Source organism: Poecilia reticulata, chromosome 18 (genome assembly GCF_904066995.2).
Source record: "Poecilia reticulata chromosome 18, P_reticulata-male-v2, whole genome shotgun sequence".
Lineage (NCBI taxonomy): Eukaryota > Metazoa > Chordata > Actinopteri > Cyprinodontiformes > Poeciliidae > Poecilia > Poecilia reticulata.
In genome coordinates, this window is record NC_088847.1 from 2,348,173 (window position 1) to 2,364,865 (window position 16,693).

A 16,693-nucleotide genomic window follows, 5' to 3' on the forward strand; every position below is an offset into this window, starting at 1 on the left:
ATGTCCACTGTGCTCTCCACCATGTTGGTGGTCATAGCATCATGCCATTGGGACATTTTTTTACCAGGTGAAAGGCTCGTAAAGGTACAAGGCAAAATGAATGCAAAATTTAGAGAAATTCTTAAGAACAATTAGTTTCTACCTAATTGAGAACTACAATTTAAGATAATATTTATTTAAAGTAAGACAACGAGCCAAAGCGTCCAGCTAAAGCTGTACACAGATAGTTTGAAGACAACAAGGTGGTTGTTCTGGAGTGGTCCAGTCAAAGCCCAGAGTTCAGTCTGACAGAGAATCCATGGCTGGACTCAAAAATAGCTGTTCACAGCTGATGAAACAAAGTGTATTTTATAACAAACATTGTATCCGTTTTATGTCAATGAAACAATTTGTACTTCTTGCTTGAAATCAATTAATTGCCAAATTTAAAAACAACTTAAATATCAGCAACTATTTTGAGAAAGCTGTATTGTTGACTTTCAATAACTGTTAAATTTCTGTGCATCAATTAGTCCACTATTTAATTAGTTCTTAAAGATTAAGACAATTTAAACGTTTTTAGTCTGTTCAGTAGAATGCTGACAGAACCATGTGAGGACAAAGTAGTACCGGAACTGGTCCAAAAGTTAGGCTTTCTGAATGTGATCACTTTAAATTAAAGCTTTTAGCGCCATCTGGTGTCTATGTTTAGGTCATACAGTTTCAAAGACGGCCTTTTATCACCAGAAGAACATTTCAAGGGTTAGAGGCAGGGGTGAACGTAGTTTCAAATTCTTGGGGGTACTATGACAAATATATATTGCTTCTTTGTGTGCTTTAGAGTTTCTGTGCTGATTAATTTTTTTGCATTCCAGTTTTCCATGTCTGGCATATAACCATTCATTTTAGCTTTTAAACTGGTTCTATTGATCCTGTGTCCAGATAGAGGGATAATCAGTAGCCCAGCATGTTTGTTCTGAAGATCCTCCAACTTCCACTTCTCTTCCTAACATGGCGCCTCCTCACCCTGACTCTCATACTGATAGGAGGAACCACAGAGCCTCATCTTCTGAAGTTGGGATATTTTTCCTCCAACATGTTCCAGAGAATCACCTCAAACCAGATGTTGGACTGGATTTTATTTCACTGTCATTTGTGAATGTTAGAGCCTCAGTTTCAACAGTGGAGCTATAAAGGTTGAAAAAGGTTGGAGAAAGTCTCATCAACATCAATATTTCCACTAAATAAGGCAAAAAACAAAACAGTTTGATAAAGGAAAAGCCTCTCAGACTCTGAGCCCAACAGCGCCAAACTTTTTTTTAATATTAGACAATTAATTTAATTACACATGATTATGGCGGTGGAAGCCATTAGTTTGTTAGTTAGTGAAACATACTTACCATGTTTGTAAATGACATATACTCACAAAGAACGAGATAATTAGTCCAAGTTTGTCGTTTATTGAAAGTTCAGAAATTACAGCAGCTGTGATGCACCAAGGCAAAGGTAAAAAAAAAAAAAGGTAAAACAACCCGAACAGATGATCAACTCTAAACGATTCGCACCTTTTTACTCTCAGTCTCTCTCTGTCATTTAAGCACACCCGTTGCCATGGCAACCGCTTGCGCTACACAAGCCGACCAGAGATTATGTTAAAAACATAACATTCAGTCCATTACGATATTAGGTTTGCAGGCTTGATATTTATTTTGTGATCATTAATAAACTTCTCATGAACACAGTGGTGGTTGATTAGTTCATTTTAAACTCCTGCTCTGTTATTTTAGTGGGTGAACTCACAGTGAACCTATTCATGTTTTACAGCAGACAGCCGCTCTCCTCTCTTGCAGGTACTGCGCACCCCCCTAAATCTTTTAGGGGTAGGCAGCCCCCTGCGGTACCCCCTTACTTTCACCCTTGGTTAGAGGACTAATGTCCCAATAAGATCTAGATCAGGGGTGCTCAATACGTCGATCGCGGAAAGGTTTCGAGTCCATCTCGGCAGGTGACAAACTGAACGCCGCCAGGACGCTGAGTCCAGCACTTCCTCTTCTGATAGGCTTATCAAAAATATTCACTAAGATCCTAAACGTTTGTAGCTTCATTAAAAAAGAATAATTATAAAAAGTAAACGAAACATGTTAAAATTAATAATCTCAGTAATTATTGTTTCAACAAGGTGTTGCTCAATTCTGTGCGTTTCGGTTCCATTAACAAAACAAACAAACAAAAAAAAACGACTCAAAGACCGACTGACGAGCAGAGCAGGAGTTTAAATTAGCTACTCAACCACCGCTGTGTTCATGAGAGGCTTATTAATAATCGAGAAATAAACATCAAGCCTGGAAACCTGATATCGTAACGGACTGAATGTTATGTTTTTAATGTAGCCTAATCTTTGCTCGGCTTGCGGGGTGCAGGCGGTTGCCACGGCAACGGGTGTGCTTAAAAGACAAAGAGAGTAAAAAGGTAGGAGATGTTTTCAGTTGATAGTCTGTTCGGGTTGTTTTACCTTTTTTTTACCTTTGCTGTGGCTCATCACACCTGCTGTAGTTTCTGAACATTCAATAAACGACAAACTTGGACTAATTACCTCGTTCGTTTGTGAGCATACGTCACAACAAACATCAAATAGGACAAATATATTTCATTACGTTTTAACAAATTCTACCGCGATAATTATGTGAAATTAAATTAATTATATCCCGACTTCAGAAGATTTGCCTTTACTTTTATTGGGCTCTTTGGTTCCCCCTATCAGTCTGTAGTTTCTCATATCGAGGTCATCAAACCAAATTTCAGATCTACCATGACTGACTGACACCTGCTGGCGTCAGGTTTGCAACCAGCTTCTGACTGAGAAACCAGTAACCAGAAACCAGTAAGCAGCTCCCAGTGTCAGAATCTCACTGAGGAAGAAACTGGATTAGGTTTTCTATCACTTTATTATTTCTGCTATAACTGATGTATATTCGCATATAAAATAAGTCAATAGAGTTTAATTTGCAATTTTTATGTCTTTGTGTCATGAGGTAGATCTCAGGCGGCTGGTGAGAGAAAAAGTAGATCTTGGTCTCAAAAAATTTGAGCACCCATGATCTAGATAAACTCATCCATGCATTTATCTTTAGTCGCATTGATTACTGCAACAGTGTCCTCACAGGTCTGAAACAGTGGCGCAAAATCCATTTCTCTATTTTTGTGGTAAAACTCGACGTCCCAGCCATGTGCATTCAACTACGCATGCGTGCGCTGTCATGTGGGACTCCTGATTGCACCCGGCTTCGGAAGTTGTAACATTATCAGTTACGGTTACTGGTGACGGTGTAAAGACAGCAATGTGTTGCTAACTGTGTCTATTTTAGAGTGAAACTGTGCGTGTGGACCATATGACGTAGAAGCTGAAGGGGCAACATGACGGCTAACGAGGATCAGGAGGTATGAAGCAGCTGGAGGCTAGCTGCTGTTAGCAGCTAGATGCTAAAACTCTACAAATACACTGGAGCGTCAGACAGCAAACAGGCTAGCTGTTAGCAAAGCTCTGCTGATCAGAACTAGCCAGAAAAGGTCTACCACAGGACGTATCACCTTTGTTACAAGTTAATGAAGTTAAGGGCAGATGCTACTGGCATTCACCGTAATTCGACATCTACATAAACATGAGTCGTGTTTCAACATTATTATTCTGCAACATTGTGTTGCTGTTTTGGTAAAAAGAAAAAAAAAGTCACATTTTCAGATGATCTGCTCTGCTGCAGATATGATATCAAATTCTTGTCCTTTTTTTTTCTCCAAGATGGAGCTGGAAGCTCTTCGCTCCATCTATGAAGGGGATGAGTGCTTCAAGGAGATCAGCCCAGTTTCCTTCCAGTTCAGGGTGGGTACCATCCTCTGCTCTGTTCCCTTCACCGGCTCCTGCACTCACAGGGACTCAAATGTTGTGCTTTTTAAGCTCTGCAACTTTTGTTCAAGTACTGGCAAATCAGAGCACCATCAGATTATTGTTCAGCGTGTTTTGATGTATATTTGTTGTTGTGCATATTTTTAAGCTTCAAGAAGCAAAAAATGATTAGCAATCTTCACTCATTTATAGTTACATCACCGGCACATAAACAAAATCCTGGTGAAATTTTGTTTTGACTGCCTAGCAAGACTATGTGCTGCGGAAGAAACAGATTTAGGGGTGCACCAATGGCAGCTTTCTGGCTGATCACTGACCTTTGACCTTACCTTACCTGCCAATTTTTTTTTTGTCTGAAAAGTAGCTAAATATTTTAGCAAAATCACTAACAGTGGGGTGACTGTTGTTAACTGCAGACGTCAGCCCTGCCTCATGGCAGAGCATTAGAGAGCAGTGGCTGATGTTCAGGCCATTGCAGAGAGGAAGAAGAACTGATGGTTAAGATCAGTTTCACATTGACCTCCTAAAATCAAGGAAATCAGGACCAATTTATCGGTGCATCCCTAAATAGAGGTTCTTGAAATCATTGTTGTCTTTTCTTAGTAATGGTTGCCTTCAAAGAAAAGTGTGCAACCATCATTGCTTTGCTTCAAAGTGACCTCACTTGTAAGAAAACCCGTGGTGAGAAGTAAAGAAGATGGCTTCAGGATGTCCAAGAGTCCATCCACTGGCGCAACAAAGCATCTCAAGCATCAGAACCATGGATTTAGTCCAAATGTTAATATGCATTACATGCAATATTTTGCCCTGCGACAGACTGGCAACCTGTCCAGGGTGACCCCGCCTCTCGCCCGGAACGTTAGCTGGAGATGGGCACCAGCAACCCTCCTGACCCCACTGAGGGCCAAGGGTGTACAGAAAATGGATGGATGGATGAATGGATGGATGGATACATTTTTAGTTCTCTTATTCTTCAGTATACCAACACAATTTGAACATAGTGTGTATTGGAGTCACGAAATACAATGTTTGTTCCAGTGCAGAAACCTTTTGTTAGACAAATCATAGCAAATTTGTTGAAATTTCTATTGTCCATTTCCTGATTATTACCTTTGGCCTTTTGGTTGAATATTGTGTAACAGGTTGGAAACCTTGAGGACACAAAAGCATTTATCCTGGACATCAGCTGGCCGGACAGGTATCCAGAGACAGCTCCACAAATCTCCCTGGATGCCTTTTTCAACAACAGGATGTAAGCTGCAAGCAGTGGGGTTCAGTCAAAGTAAACCGCTTTGATGGTAGTCATGTTCCACCATAGAACTGCTCTGAGCAGACCGCAAGAACCAGTTCAACCAGTAGATGGACTGTTGACATCACTCTCTTCTAGTCATACCCACCGGTCAGCAAACTGAATGACTTTAAAGTAATTCAGCAAACTCCTCCTGGTTCTCCATGAGCTCCTGATGGAGCCCTGATGGAGCTCATGGAGAACCACAGGCCACTTCAGATCTGTATTTATGATTTATTTTAAAACCACTCATCATGTTCCTTCCACTTGTTCCTACTATCTCTACTATCTGTTGGTTTACCACATAAAATCCGAGTAAAGTACTGTAGGAGACGGTCTGCTGTGGTTTGTTTGTGCTAACAGCTCTGCAGAGACGAAGCAGCTCATCCTGTCGAAGCTGGAGCAGCAGGTGGAGGCCAACCTGGGCTCTGCCATGATGTACACTCTGTTTGAGTGGGCAAAGGAGAACCAGGAGGAGCTCATGGAGAACCACAGGCCTGTTGTGACTACTGTGGTCAGTGTGCTTAAACTTCATCCCTCTGCTGCTTTTCTAAGAGTGACTGCAGCAAAGATTGTGTTCCAGTAAACCTGCTCACTTATTCGAGATGTTTGAATTTTTTATTAATTCTTTTGAGTTGGAAAGGCAGTTTATTAAGCAGATAACATTTTCCCAACCTTGCTTTTTTGTTGCATAGTTTTTTTTTGTTGTTTTTTTTGTTTTCAAACGTCATATGATAAAAGATTCAAAATATAATCTGTTGGGGTTTGATAAAAATAGCACATTAATGTTTGTGTGTAGCAGACCCTGACATCCAACACTGAGGTGACGACTCCCTCTGTAGCAAAGAAGAGAGAAAAGAAGGAGCAACTGACAAAAGCACAGAAAAGAAGAATGATCAACAAAACAGGTGGCATATTCGCTCATGTTTTATATGGACATGAATAATAATGCAACGAGTAACTGAAGAAAGCTAGTTCTGAGCAGCTCTAAAATGTTGTAGTGCATAAAAATGTAACTACAGATAAAAATCAGAAAAGTGTGTTGTCCATTTGTATTCAGCGTTAGTGAGTCTGCCTTTACACATCCACAGACTGAAATCTTTACTTTTTTTTGTGAAAAAACTGGAGAAGTCAGATTGGGTAAAAAGAATCTGTTCACATCATTTTTCAGTTCCTGCCACAGATTCTCAGTCGGATTTAGGCAAGTCTGGACTTGGGCTAGGCCGTTCTAACATGTATACATGTTTTGATGTAAACCATTCCAGCTTGAATTGTGGACAGCATCACCGTTCGTTGTCCTGACAACTGCAGTCACACCTGAGCTGTAGATCTCTGCAGCTGCTCCAGAGCTCCATGAGTTTATGTAGTAGGTTTGTAAAGTGGCAAAATGCAATTAGTACATGAACTAATGCGGAATAATATTATAACAATGATAATGATACATTCCCACTTCTGCTTATGGTGCATTCAGTGTCAAACAGAAAAAGTGATAATGCTTTAGAAAGCAAACTGAAGGTGATTTTTAAGTTCTGTTTAGAATACATTCAAATGTTGGCGAACAAATCAACGTGCATTCAGACCTTTTCCCTGACTCTTAACTGTAATTTAGCATTTAAGCTGTATAACCAAGGTAATAGTTATTTTTCACATATTTCCTATGTCTTTATTCTGTTGTCCACTCCTAAAGTATTCTTAATGCTTTCAGACCATAAAGGGGAGCTGCCAAGAGGCTGGAACTGGGTTGATGTGATTAAGGTATATGCAGTACCGTGTTTCTCCACTAGATGGCCAAACTGAAGACTTTTTGAGCTCTCATTCATGTTGACTTTTCCTTTTCTGTTCCTTTTAAAATGGCTGCTTGACCAACCTCCAGCATGTAAGTACAACTAGTTTCTTAACCGATTATATTTTCATAATTGACCTCATTATTTTCCCTCATGTCCAGCTGAGTAAAACTGGAGGAAAGGATGACGACTAGAGCAGAGGCTGTCACATGCTTGAACTCCAAACTTGCTGCTGCTGCTGTTGTGCTGCAGATAACTTCACAGTCAGCTGCAGGGGTGTGGGACACTCAGCTGCTGCTGCCATAAACTCACCCCATCACTGGTGTTCCTGCTCTGGTCAGCTGAGCAGGCTGTTTGTCCTCCATCAGGGCAGAGCTTCACCTGCTCACACTTGCTGTCACTGCCATGTTTTCAGTCTCGCGTTACTCACTGAACACATTAATGTTGGTTCTAAACTAGTGTTCCGCTGTTACTTTAAGATGCTGTGTGACTTTCTTAAAGAATAGACATTTTTATGCAACAGAAAATATTACTCATCATTTTCCTGTTTTCTTTATAAATTGTAAATCTGGAAATGTTTATATATATAAATAAACCCACATTTTGTCAACTGCTTGTTTATTTTAAAAGACAGACTCATTCCTGGTGCAGTTTAGCTTAATAGCATAGACATGTCCTTTATTGCCCCACACTGGGGACACTCGGGTGTAACACAGGCATTGAGGTATGCAGGTTAACACAAAAGTTCAAAAAGTGTTAAAAATATATCAAATTTCAGAATTAATATTATACTGTACAATATTATAACAAAAAACAGTGTATAGTTCTCAGAAATGAAAATAGTGTACTCTGACCCAAGAGATGTGGATCTGAGTATAACTTTATAAATGTACATAATTTTCATGTGTATTTTATATTAAAAAGTAAACACTGTTTATAATACAGTTAATCAGTGCAGTGCAGAAAAAGAGATGCAATAATAGCAGAAATGAGTAAAACTGCTAATGATTGAACAAATGTAAACACATTGAGAACAGTGATGGATCTGGATTGTTGCAGCTGTGGGAGGAAGGATTTCCGAGTTTTTGGCAATAAAACTGATTTTATGGTTGCTTTGTAGAGTGATCAGATGAAATTTGATTTTAAGAGATCTCCTAGCGGTGGGGAACACAAGAACTTTAATCAATGTTCTGACATGTTAATGAAAATCAAAACTACAGACTATTTTGTTTGTTCTCCATGATTTCCTAACATTGGAACAGAACAATCCCTGTTGTTTCTCTCCAGGTCATTAATGTAACACTACTTTCTTTTGCTTGACCACTAGTTAACTCAGAATCAAAGAGCAGCTTTTGCTAAAATGCATTAGCTTTAAGGAAGGCTTTCCAGTGATCTTTAAGATCTCTGGTAGCTATTCAACTGCCTGTTTGAGATTAATGCTTGTTTGTCTACAACTCATCTTTGCAGTTCGAAGCTTGCAACCCAGTTAAGTTCCAGCATAAAAAATACATTAAAACTTATTTTTCCATAGTATTAAGACTTTTATCAGAACTCTGCTTCTGTTCTCATACAGTAACCCACTAGAATCTATGGCAGAAGATTAGGACCACTAAAGATAAAGATTTCTGACTTTAATCTTAGATTTTCTTTCAGTGGTTTTAATAGTTTCCTTAAGGATCCACTATGAGGAACTTGGGAGTGTTTCTGGGGAGAGAAGTCCACAACCTTCTGCAACCTGACCTCTGATAAACAGAACAAAGTAGGTGATGGATTCTGAAGGGTTAACAAATTAAAACTAATTTGAACTAAAACAAAGAATTCCTACATCAGCTCTTCTGTTTCTTGTGCATTCTGGTCCATCTGGTTCTGCTGGAGGTTTTCTTCTCCCGCGGTCTTCGGGGTAGTGTGACAAAACGTTATGATCAGACAGCAGGAAAGCGGGGAGGTTGTCCTGTCAGACCATTAGTTTCCAGGACACAAAAAACAACCTTGAAATGCATAGACAAAAAAACCAGAAGGGTCCAAATTAAGACCATGGGAGGGTCGCTCCATGCATGCTCTGTAGGAGGGATTGCTGAAAACTCAACACAAAGCAAGTGATCGTTGTCGCTGTGTTCTTCCTGAAGGAAGGAATGCTGCAGGTCAACAATTCAAAAGCTTTACTGGGTTTCCTTAGAAACTTTTAAAACTAATTTGAATAATAAACTGAGTTTAATATACTGTTTAATAAGTATTAATTGAAATGAATGCATGACTGAATTGAAATAATGACTTGCAAAGTGCCACATTTGTTGTGAATTGATGCTACATGGATAACTAAATTGAAACCGAGCATATGGCATAGAAGTAAAAAAAAGTGTTACAGTATGAAAGTAATGTTTATTCTTTTACCATTCAAAGAATTTGCAATATGATTAAAATTTCAAAATCCTCTTAAAACATTTATCTCTTAAAGTTTTAAAAGCAAATGGGAACCTCGTCAAATTTTTGAAACTAGAGAGAAATTATTTCTTACCAAAAGATTAACAAAATTGTATTTAAGTTACAGGTCATAAGAGGAGACTGATTCCAACATGCTACAGTACTCTAGGAGAATGTTTCCTCTGGGATTTTCCCAGCAAATGAAAAGTGAATGGTAAGTTAGTGACCACTGATTGTTTTAATGGGTATAAAACAAAAATACATAATGGTGAAAACACAAACAACTTTATATCAATCTCCCATCAACAATCTTTTCCCAAATAAAATTCTGAGTCTCTGATGAACATACTTAACTTTTAAGGCTATCTTTTAGAATTCATCAATGTATGAAGAGTTCAACACAGATTCTGATCAGGTAGAACTTTTTAAAAATCCTCAAATAAAGAAAAAATGCAGCCAAAACTTAAGAATAACTGGATTATCTTTCTTCATAGGAGTCTGGTCCAGAGAAACAAGGTTTAAGTACGTCTAAGGAAGCTTTCATTGTCTTCATACTTTATTCAAATTAAAACGAATCTTGACTCTAAAATAAATCTTATAAACAGCAATTGTGTGGAAGAGGGCAGCTTCAAATAAAGCCGCTTGGCTCCCAGCAGCCTGCAGGAACCAGTTCATTCGTCCAAGTTCTTGATTTCTAAGTGCTGCAGCTAATTATTCATTTGTGCTCCTAAAGTAGAACCTGTTCTTTCCTCAGGATGGAAACGAGTTCCAGGTGAGTCACTACCTGGACCTGCGATCTTTTCTGTTCCTGTCCAGGCTTTTGTCCATTGTCTTTTCATTGTCTCCTCTGCATTTGGGACAGTACCACTTTCCCTTGGGTTTGTAGGTGAGACCCACACAAGAGAAGTGGAACCACTCAATGTGGCACTGGTCGTTATCGCAGCCGATCATCTCCCCGTAAGAGACCTGCTCACACAAACAGTAGGTGGGTTCATTGGGGTCGATGGTGAAGTCCACTGGTGAGGCATCTCTCTCCTGCTTGGATTTGCGTTTTTTCTTCTTTGAAGACTTGGACTTCTTTTCTCGTGGCGGGGGCAGGGTCAGTTCATCCACGGGATCATCCACCAGGGAGCCGTTGGCAGACAGGTGGGTGGAGTCGCGGCTCTCGCTGTTCCGCTGGCGTCTCGGGCGCCGGTTGGAGGTACGTTCAGGGGCCGGGGACTCCTGGATGCTGGACCGTCGCTCCGTGGTGAGCCGCTCGGCTTCGCTGGGCTCCTGGAGGCAGAGGGAGTGAGAGTCCATCTGGCGGGAGCGGTTTTCCACCAGCTCGGTCATCTGAGTCACTACGTGGATTTTCTCATCTCCCAGCTCCTGGCTGAGGATCAGAGCCCTCTGCAGCTGGATCTGCAATCGCTTTCTCTGAGCCGAGTCCTGTTCACCTTTGTATTTCTCAAACACTTCATCCACCTCCTTCAGCACCTCTGCAAAAGACGAGCACACAAATTAATGTGTTTGAACATCTTACCAGGTTTACAGTCGTTTATCAGGGATTAAGCCTTTTTTATTCAAAACAAAGAAATTTGAAACAATAACGATAAAATTTATTTTAAGAAATTGAGCTCAATGGGACAAATCCCAGATGGACCACTGAAGGGAAATGTGAATCAAGCAGAATTACATAGGAGAGCAATGGTACCTCGTACCTCCTGAGCCATGAAGGTCACAGTTAGCTACATGGGTCTTGTCAAGTAAGGGGGGTGTTTATTTTTGCAACAATATTCAACCTCCAAAATCTGAATTTACAGAATAGCTATGCACACCTTTCACTCCATTAAAACACCTTTGTCATCACCCTAGACTAGATTAAAACAAAGATTTCAGTCGTTCCAAAATGTAAATTTCCTTATGCAGATATTTCATTCACAGTTCAGTAAATATTCTAGAAGGCAACATTAGACACAGAGGTCTTCATTGGTCCCCACATAAAGTGGGACCCTGGGAGTCAACAGATGGAAGAATAGTTTCAGGGGGTTTTCTCTAGATTCATCCACACACGGGACAACCAGGAGCTGGACTTTACCAGTAAGAACGGTCAAATAAGAAAAGAAGGAGGGCTGAACCGAAATCCCTGCCTACAGGAAATGACGGCACCCAGATGCTGTGAGGGGGTGGGGGGCTGTTCAGGAGAGCCTGTCCAGCTCTGCGGTTCACAGAAGGAGCAAACGGAGAATAGAGTTGGAAATGTTCAAGTCCCCGAAGATTTATAACCCATCACAATCAATCGGGTGTGTTGGTATCCGTCCCGACTCGCGCCGCTTGGGGACGTTTCTGTGTAGTCTGCTCGGCACCCTGACTCGACTCGAAGCAACAATGACGACTGAGGCTGTTTCCTGTAATGTGTGCTTTGTATTCACCAGTCTGCAGCGATGAAGCAACACCTTAGCCGTGTTGGCCCTCCCTGTCTCGTTGTTATTGAAATGAAGAGCCTAATGTTTCGCAGCAAATAAGAAGTGCACCAGCGGTTGCCTCTACATAGACTTAAGGACCAGATCGCATGATGAAGACTGTAGATTATAGTAAATGCCGTCATAGAAGAGATTACGCTGGGAAATTAATACATTCATAAGCATCACACCCGCCTACAGTGCGTGTTTCTAACTTCGGCATTACTTGAAACATCAAAGCTATATTTTTTTATACACATTTTAAGTTTAAACGTTGTTTTCAGTGATGATCTTCCCGGTAGCTTTATGGCGTTCAGGATTACGGATTTCCTCTTAGAAAGTTTGTATTTTTCGATTACACAGCCGGGATTTCTGCAATATACTTTAGCCGATTTTGCAACTGACGAAAGGTGTTTCCAGATAAATATAGCTCCTTCTCGTGGCTTTTATATGTGCGAGCCGCGATAAAAAAAAATGTAAATACCGTCTCCAGTTTATGAGGTCTGGTGTAGCACAGCAATGAGACACAAACATATTCCCGCTGGCGGATTTGGTGCTTGTTTCTGAAGCATTTGCTTCGTGGTGTGTGTTTGGCCACATCTAACACAAAACAGTACTGTTTATCAGAGTGGGGAGCAGCAAGGACGGCAAGCTTCTCACAAAATGGGAACGCAAGGTTCGCGCCTGCTCCTCCATTTCAACAAACCTTTCCACTCAGCTGTCAATGTTTCCCGATTCTACCTCCGTAACTGGACCAAAAGCGAAAACATGCAGACACGGTACCTTGATACTTTGCATCAATTTCTCGAAGCAGAGAAACATTTCTTTGTATGTCCAGAGGCAGGGACTCCACACATTCCAGGTAATCCTCCACATAGTTGACTAGTTGCTGCGACTTGTCCGCATTCTGATAATGATGGCCTAACATCGTCTCTGCGATGCATAGAAGCGCCAAACACACCTGAGCAAATTACAAAGATGTGTTGTAAAAAAAAAAATGCTTGGCGACTTTGCAGCTTGTAGGGCAGTTCCAAGCAGCAATTCACTTCAAACAAAACTCACACAACTACGCATGCGCAGAAATCTTTCTTTTATGGTATTGCTCAGCTTCCTCTTACTGCTGTCGTCACTAAAGGCGGAGCTTTAGAGCTGGAAGTTCTCGATGGGACTGTTCCTAAAAACACGACATCCACGATTAGTTAGTTATAAAAATAGACCTTATTTGGAAAATACAAGGTCTATTTTTATATTTTGGGGAATATTTACTTTAGATGTAAAAACAATAATACTGTAGGTTATTTCATTTTTTATAAATTTTACTAAAATATTGTCAAAGGAATGTCACCATCTACCCAGAATGAATTTACTCAATTCATTCTGGGTAAATGATGTGTAATGGTCCCACTGCCTGGCTCCTCCAGCCAAAACAATGATCAGTAACACTCTTTGAAATCGATCGGAATGTAGAAATCGCAAGAGGTAATGCAGGTGAGGAGGACCAAACAGAAGAAGAGGCTAGGAGCTGGTGTTTTGCTGCTGCTGCTGCCTTCAGCTTTGCAAATGAAACAACTAATGGCACGTAGCTCTGGTCGGACAAGACCTCTTAGTACTTCTATAACTCTGTGTTCTGTTTGGCAACAGCTGTTTAGGGTCTGAACTTTGTTCGGTGTTGGTAGTGGTTTCACATTCAGTACAGGTGTTCCATCTCCATTAGCATTTCCAGTAGTAATAGCTCCATTAGCACTGCTTCTCTTTGACGTGCCTCCCAGCGTCTGTAGAGCTGTGTCCAGTTCGGCAACAGCTGCGCTGTTAACACACAGGTGTGGTGGTAACAGTGACACCGGACCTTCATGGGTCCGGTTGGATCGATGATGTCAGTACAGCTCCTGTTAGCATTTCAAAGAGCGTCCAGCTCTGCCGGTCTCAGCACGGCATTTATTTTTAGCTCGTTAAGGTAGTGATCACCTATGATCACCTGTTAGCCTTCGTTAGTTCTGCTAGTACAAATGACTCAAAGCGTTCTGATGAAACATCGAGGGCACAGATTAGGTCCTTCGGAAGTTGTGTTCCACTAAACAGGTAAAGTTAGGCTTCCTGTGTTTACTCTGACTCCAGTACAGAATGGACCATTATGGTTCATCTACCCATCGGTAAAAATATTCCAACCTCTATGGGTGAAAAATATAACAAAAGATGTACATTTTTGAAGTAATTGTGAGTTTTGGCGTATCACAAACATATTTTTTTTTAGGTAACAGGAATATTGCAACATATTTAGGCCAACATGTTCAACTAATTCTGGATCCTTTTAACACTCCCCCAACTTATTTCACATTCTGTCCATTTTTTACAAAAACAAACTTAGAAGTAGTTGCTTAGATAGATTAGCCCAGGATAGTACATAACTGATGAGGTAGTGGAAATGACCCATGTTTATAAAATGCACAAATAAAACTAATGAGTCCCTTAGGTCTTCACATCCAGATTTATACAGAGAGTAAATCATACTCAACTGATCTTTATTTAATAATTATGTATCTTTTTGATTTTATTTGGTGGCAATAATGATCCACTATTATGCTCTAATTTATGTTGATATATCAAATAAAATCTTAATAATAATAATAATAATGATGATAATAATAATAATAATAATAATAATAATAATAATAATAATAATAATAATAATAATAATAATAATAATGAGTTGTAACTGTTAAAAAATTAAACTAAGTTGTCACCAAATATATCTTTGGTGACAACTTAGTTAATACTCTGTACTTTCCAGTGACTCTGTTGTTGTTATATATTCATATGTTGTTTGTTTCTGTGGTTTCTCAGTTCTCTGTTTTTTTATGCGCTGCAGGTGTTAAAGCAAACTTGTTATCTTGTATTTTAAATTTTAAAAATTTTTCTCTGTTCTACTTTCATGTCCTTCTTTCCCTTTAAACTTTTTGCCCCACCTCTCTCCCTTTCTTTCTACTCTTTCTCACTTTCTTTACCATCTCCATGTCCATTGAATTTGAAATAAACACAAAGCAATTTCTAAACGTTATGTGCCACAGTGCCGGGCAGGACAAGTTAAAATGAAAATAAACGACATGAATACTTTTCCAAGATATTTAAAGCAACACATGAAATATCTGAATATGCTGGAGCATAGTCTTCTTTCTAAATATAAACAAAAACAGGGGGAAATATTCTCTTTTCAATGACCCAGAGTACTTATTCTAAATGTGTACATACACACTTAGTATATATGTGCACGTATAGTAATCTTCTATAAGTAGATTTAATATAATTGTTTTGTGAGAATCAAACCTGCACTGAGAAAGGGAGAGTATAAAATGTAAAATGAATCTCATGCAACCCAGTTGCATGTAACCTCCCATTTCATATTTGCTCAATCGTTGTTCTTCCTGTGGCTTCCTTTAGGGGGCTGTACTGCTGCTGTCTGCTTCCATCTCACCCTCCCCCATAACTCAACAAACTCTGTGTTTTCTTCATGAACTGTGATTTTGCTCTTTTTCTGCTCCAATCTCCACTTATTCCCTCTAGTTTAGCAGTTCTCAACGTGGGCGGTACCGCCCCTCAGGGGGCGTTCAGAGGACGGCAGGGGGCGCTGGCGGACATTTTTACAAAAGGGGGCGCTGGGATGCCTTTGGGGGGCATGTAGTCGAAGGTAAACTTTACATCTTAAATGCACAACAATGCCAGTTTAGACTTTGAGCAACTTCGTAAAACTGTATTGTGTAACATTAAACCATGCTTGGCTGCAACTGTATCGATGGCAGCTCTTCTTCTATTCAGTGTTTGTTAGCTTCTGTTAGCTTATTGGCGCAGCTCCGTTCTCCTGCTACTGGTAGCTAAAATCACGATACCCTCACTGAGTATCCCTCTGAAAAATGAACCTATTTAAATAAAGAAATCAAGAAATCCCTCCATGAGTGATACCACGATAGAGAGCGTTCAATTTATAGCGTTAACACCGGAGCTGTAAGTGGTCCGGTATGAAACGGGGGTGATAGAACAACACAGCACTTTTAAATTTCAATAATCAAAATGCAGTATATATGTGCTGCATCGATGGGAAAAAGTCTGCCTTTTCCCCATCGATACGCTTCCTGACCGCCCTGCACCTTAGGGGCTTAAAAAAAAAAAAAAGAGCGCACATTGCGCAAAACAGGAGAAGCGGGACATAAAACGGAGCGACGAACTAGATGTGAATTATGGCATAAAAACAGAGAATCCGACGCTGAACATTGAAAAAATCAACACATGATGTGAAACACATGATGTGAAACACATGATGTGAAACACATGACGATTAGGCGGCGCAGCAGGTGATGAGTGAAGATTACTGATGGTGAGTATAAACTATAAAATCTAGCAACAGGAAAGAAACTAAAGTGGACATGGCAATAAACCAAGAGAGGATAATAATAATCAAATGAAACTAAATGGAAATGAACGAAGAACAAAATGCAAGAATAAACTAAGAAACTAAAGTAAGTACAGAGGAATAAACTGGTATGGCAAGACCTTTTGAGCAATAATTAATACACAGGACTGTATGGCAAGAATAAACAGACACTATTTCCAAAAACGGTTGAGAAACACTGCTCTAGTTAATCCACCATCCCTCCTCTGCACATGTAAAAAATATCTCCTCCCTTTGATTTTTGTCAGAGCCAATATCCCCTCACCACATCATTGCAAGTCTTCCATCTCAAATCAACCCTAACACTCAAATCTCTTCTTTACCTCTTCTTTGCTCAGGTTGGAAGAGTCCAGGAACTTAAATCATCCTCTTGCAGCACTTCTTCGTCTGCAAGAGGTGCTGCATTTTCAAAACTTCTGTCAGTAGTAATGTAGC

The 16,693-nt window shown here is 40.0% G+C and overlaps 2 protein-coding genes across 4 annotated transcripts; one reads left to right on the forward strand and one right to left on the reverse strand.

The window, feature by feature from the left end:
* The first annotated feature begins 3,214 nt into the window (after positions 1 to 3,214).
* rwdd (RWD domain containing 4) lies at positions 3,215 to 7,562 on the forward strand. 3 transcript variants are annotated; one of them, XM_081599207.1, is made up of 7 exons: positions 3,215 to 3,417; positions 3,776 to 3,856; positions 5,023 to 5,132; positions 5,532 to 5,682; positions 5,968 to 6,076; positions 6,874 to 6,923; positions 7,042 to 7,562. In XM_081599207.1, exons 1-7 carry the CDS (start codon positions 3,394 to 3,396, stop codon positions 7,144 to 7,146), a joined length of 630 nt encoding a protein of 209 aa, XP_081455333.1. In that variant the 5' UTR covers positions 3,215 to 3,393; the 3' UTR covers positions 7,147 to 7,562. The 3 variants fall into 3 exon arrangements, with proteins under 3 accessions (XP_081455333.1, XP_081455335.1, XP_081455334.1); XM_081599208.1 differs by having other exon boundaries at positions 3,216 to 3,417; positions 5,971 to 6,076; XM_081599209.1 differs by lacking the exons at positions 6,874 to 6,923; positions 7,042 to 7,562 and having other exon boundaries at positions 5,968 to 6,208.
* A 2,030-nt stretch (positions 7,563 to 9,592) lies between these two features.
* Positions 9,593 to 12,895, reverse strand: ing2 (inhibitor of growth family, member 2). The gene is made up of 2 exons (XM_008434919.3): positions 12,601 to 12,895; positions 9,593 to 10,854 (listed from the first exon to the last, which is right to left on the reverse strand). Exons 1-2 carry the CDS (start codon positions 12,743 to 12,745, stop codon positions 10,154 to 10,156), a joined length of 846 nt encoding a protein of 281 aa, XP_008433141.1. The 5' UTR covers positions 12,746 to 12,895; the 3' UTR covers positions 9,593 to 10,153.
* Between the last annotated feature and the right edge of the window lie 3,798 nt (positions 12,896 to 16,693).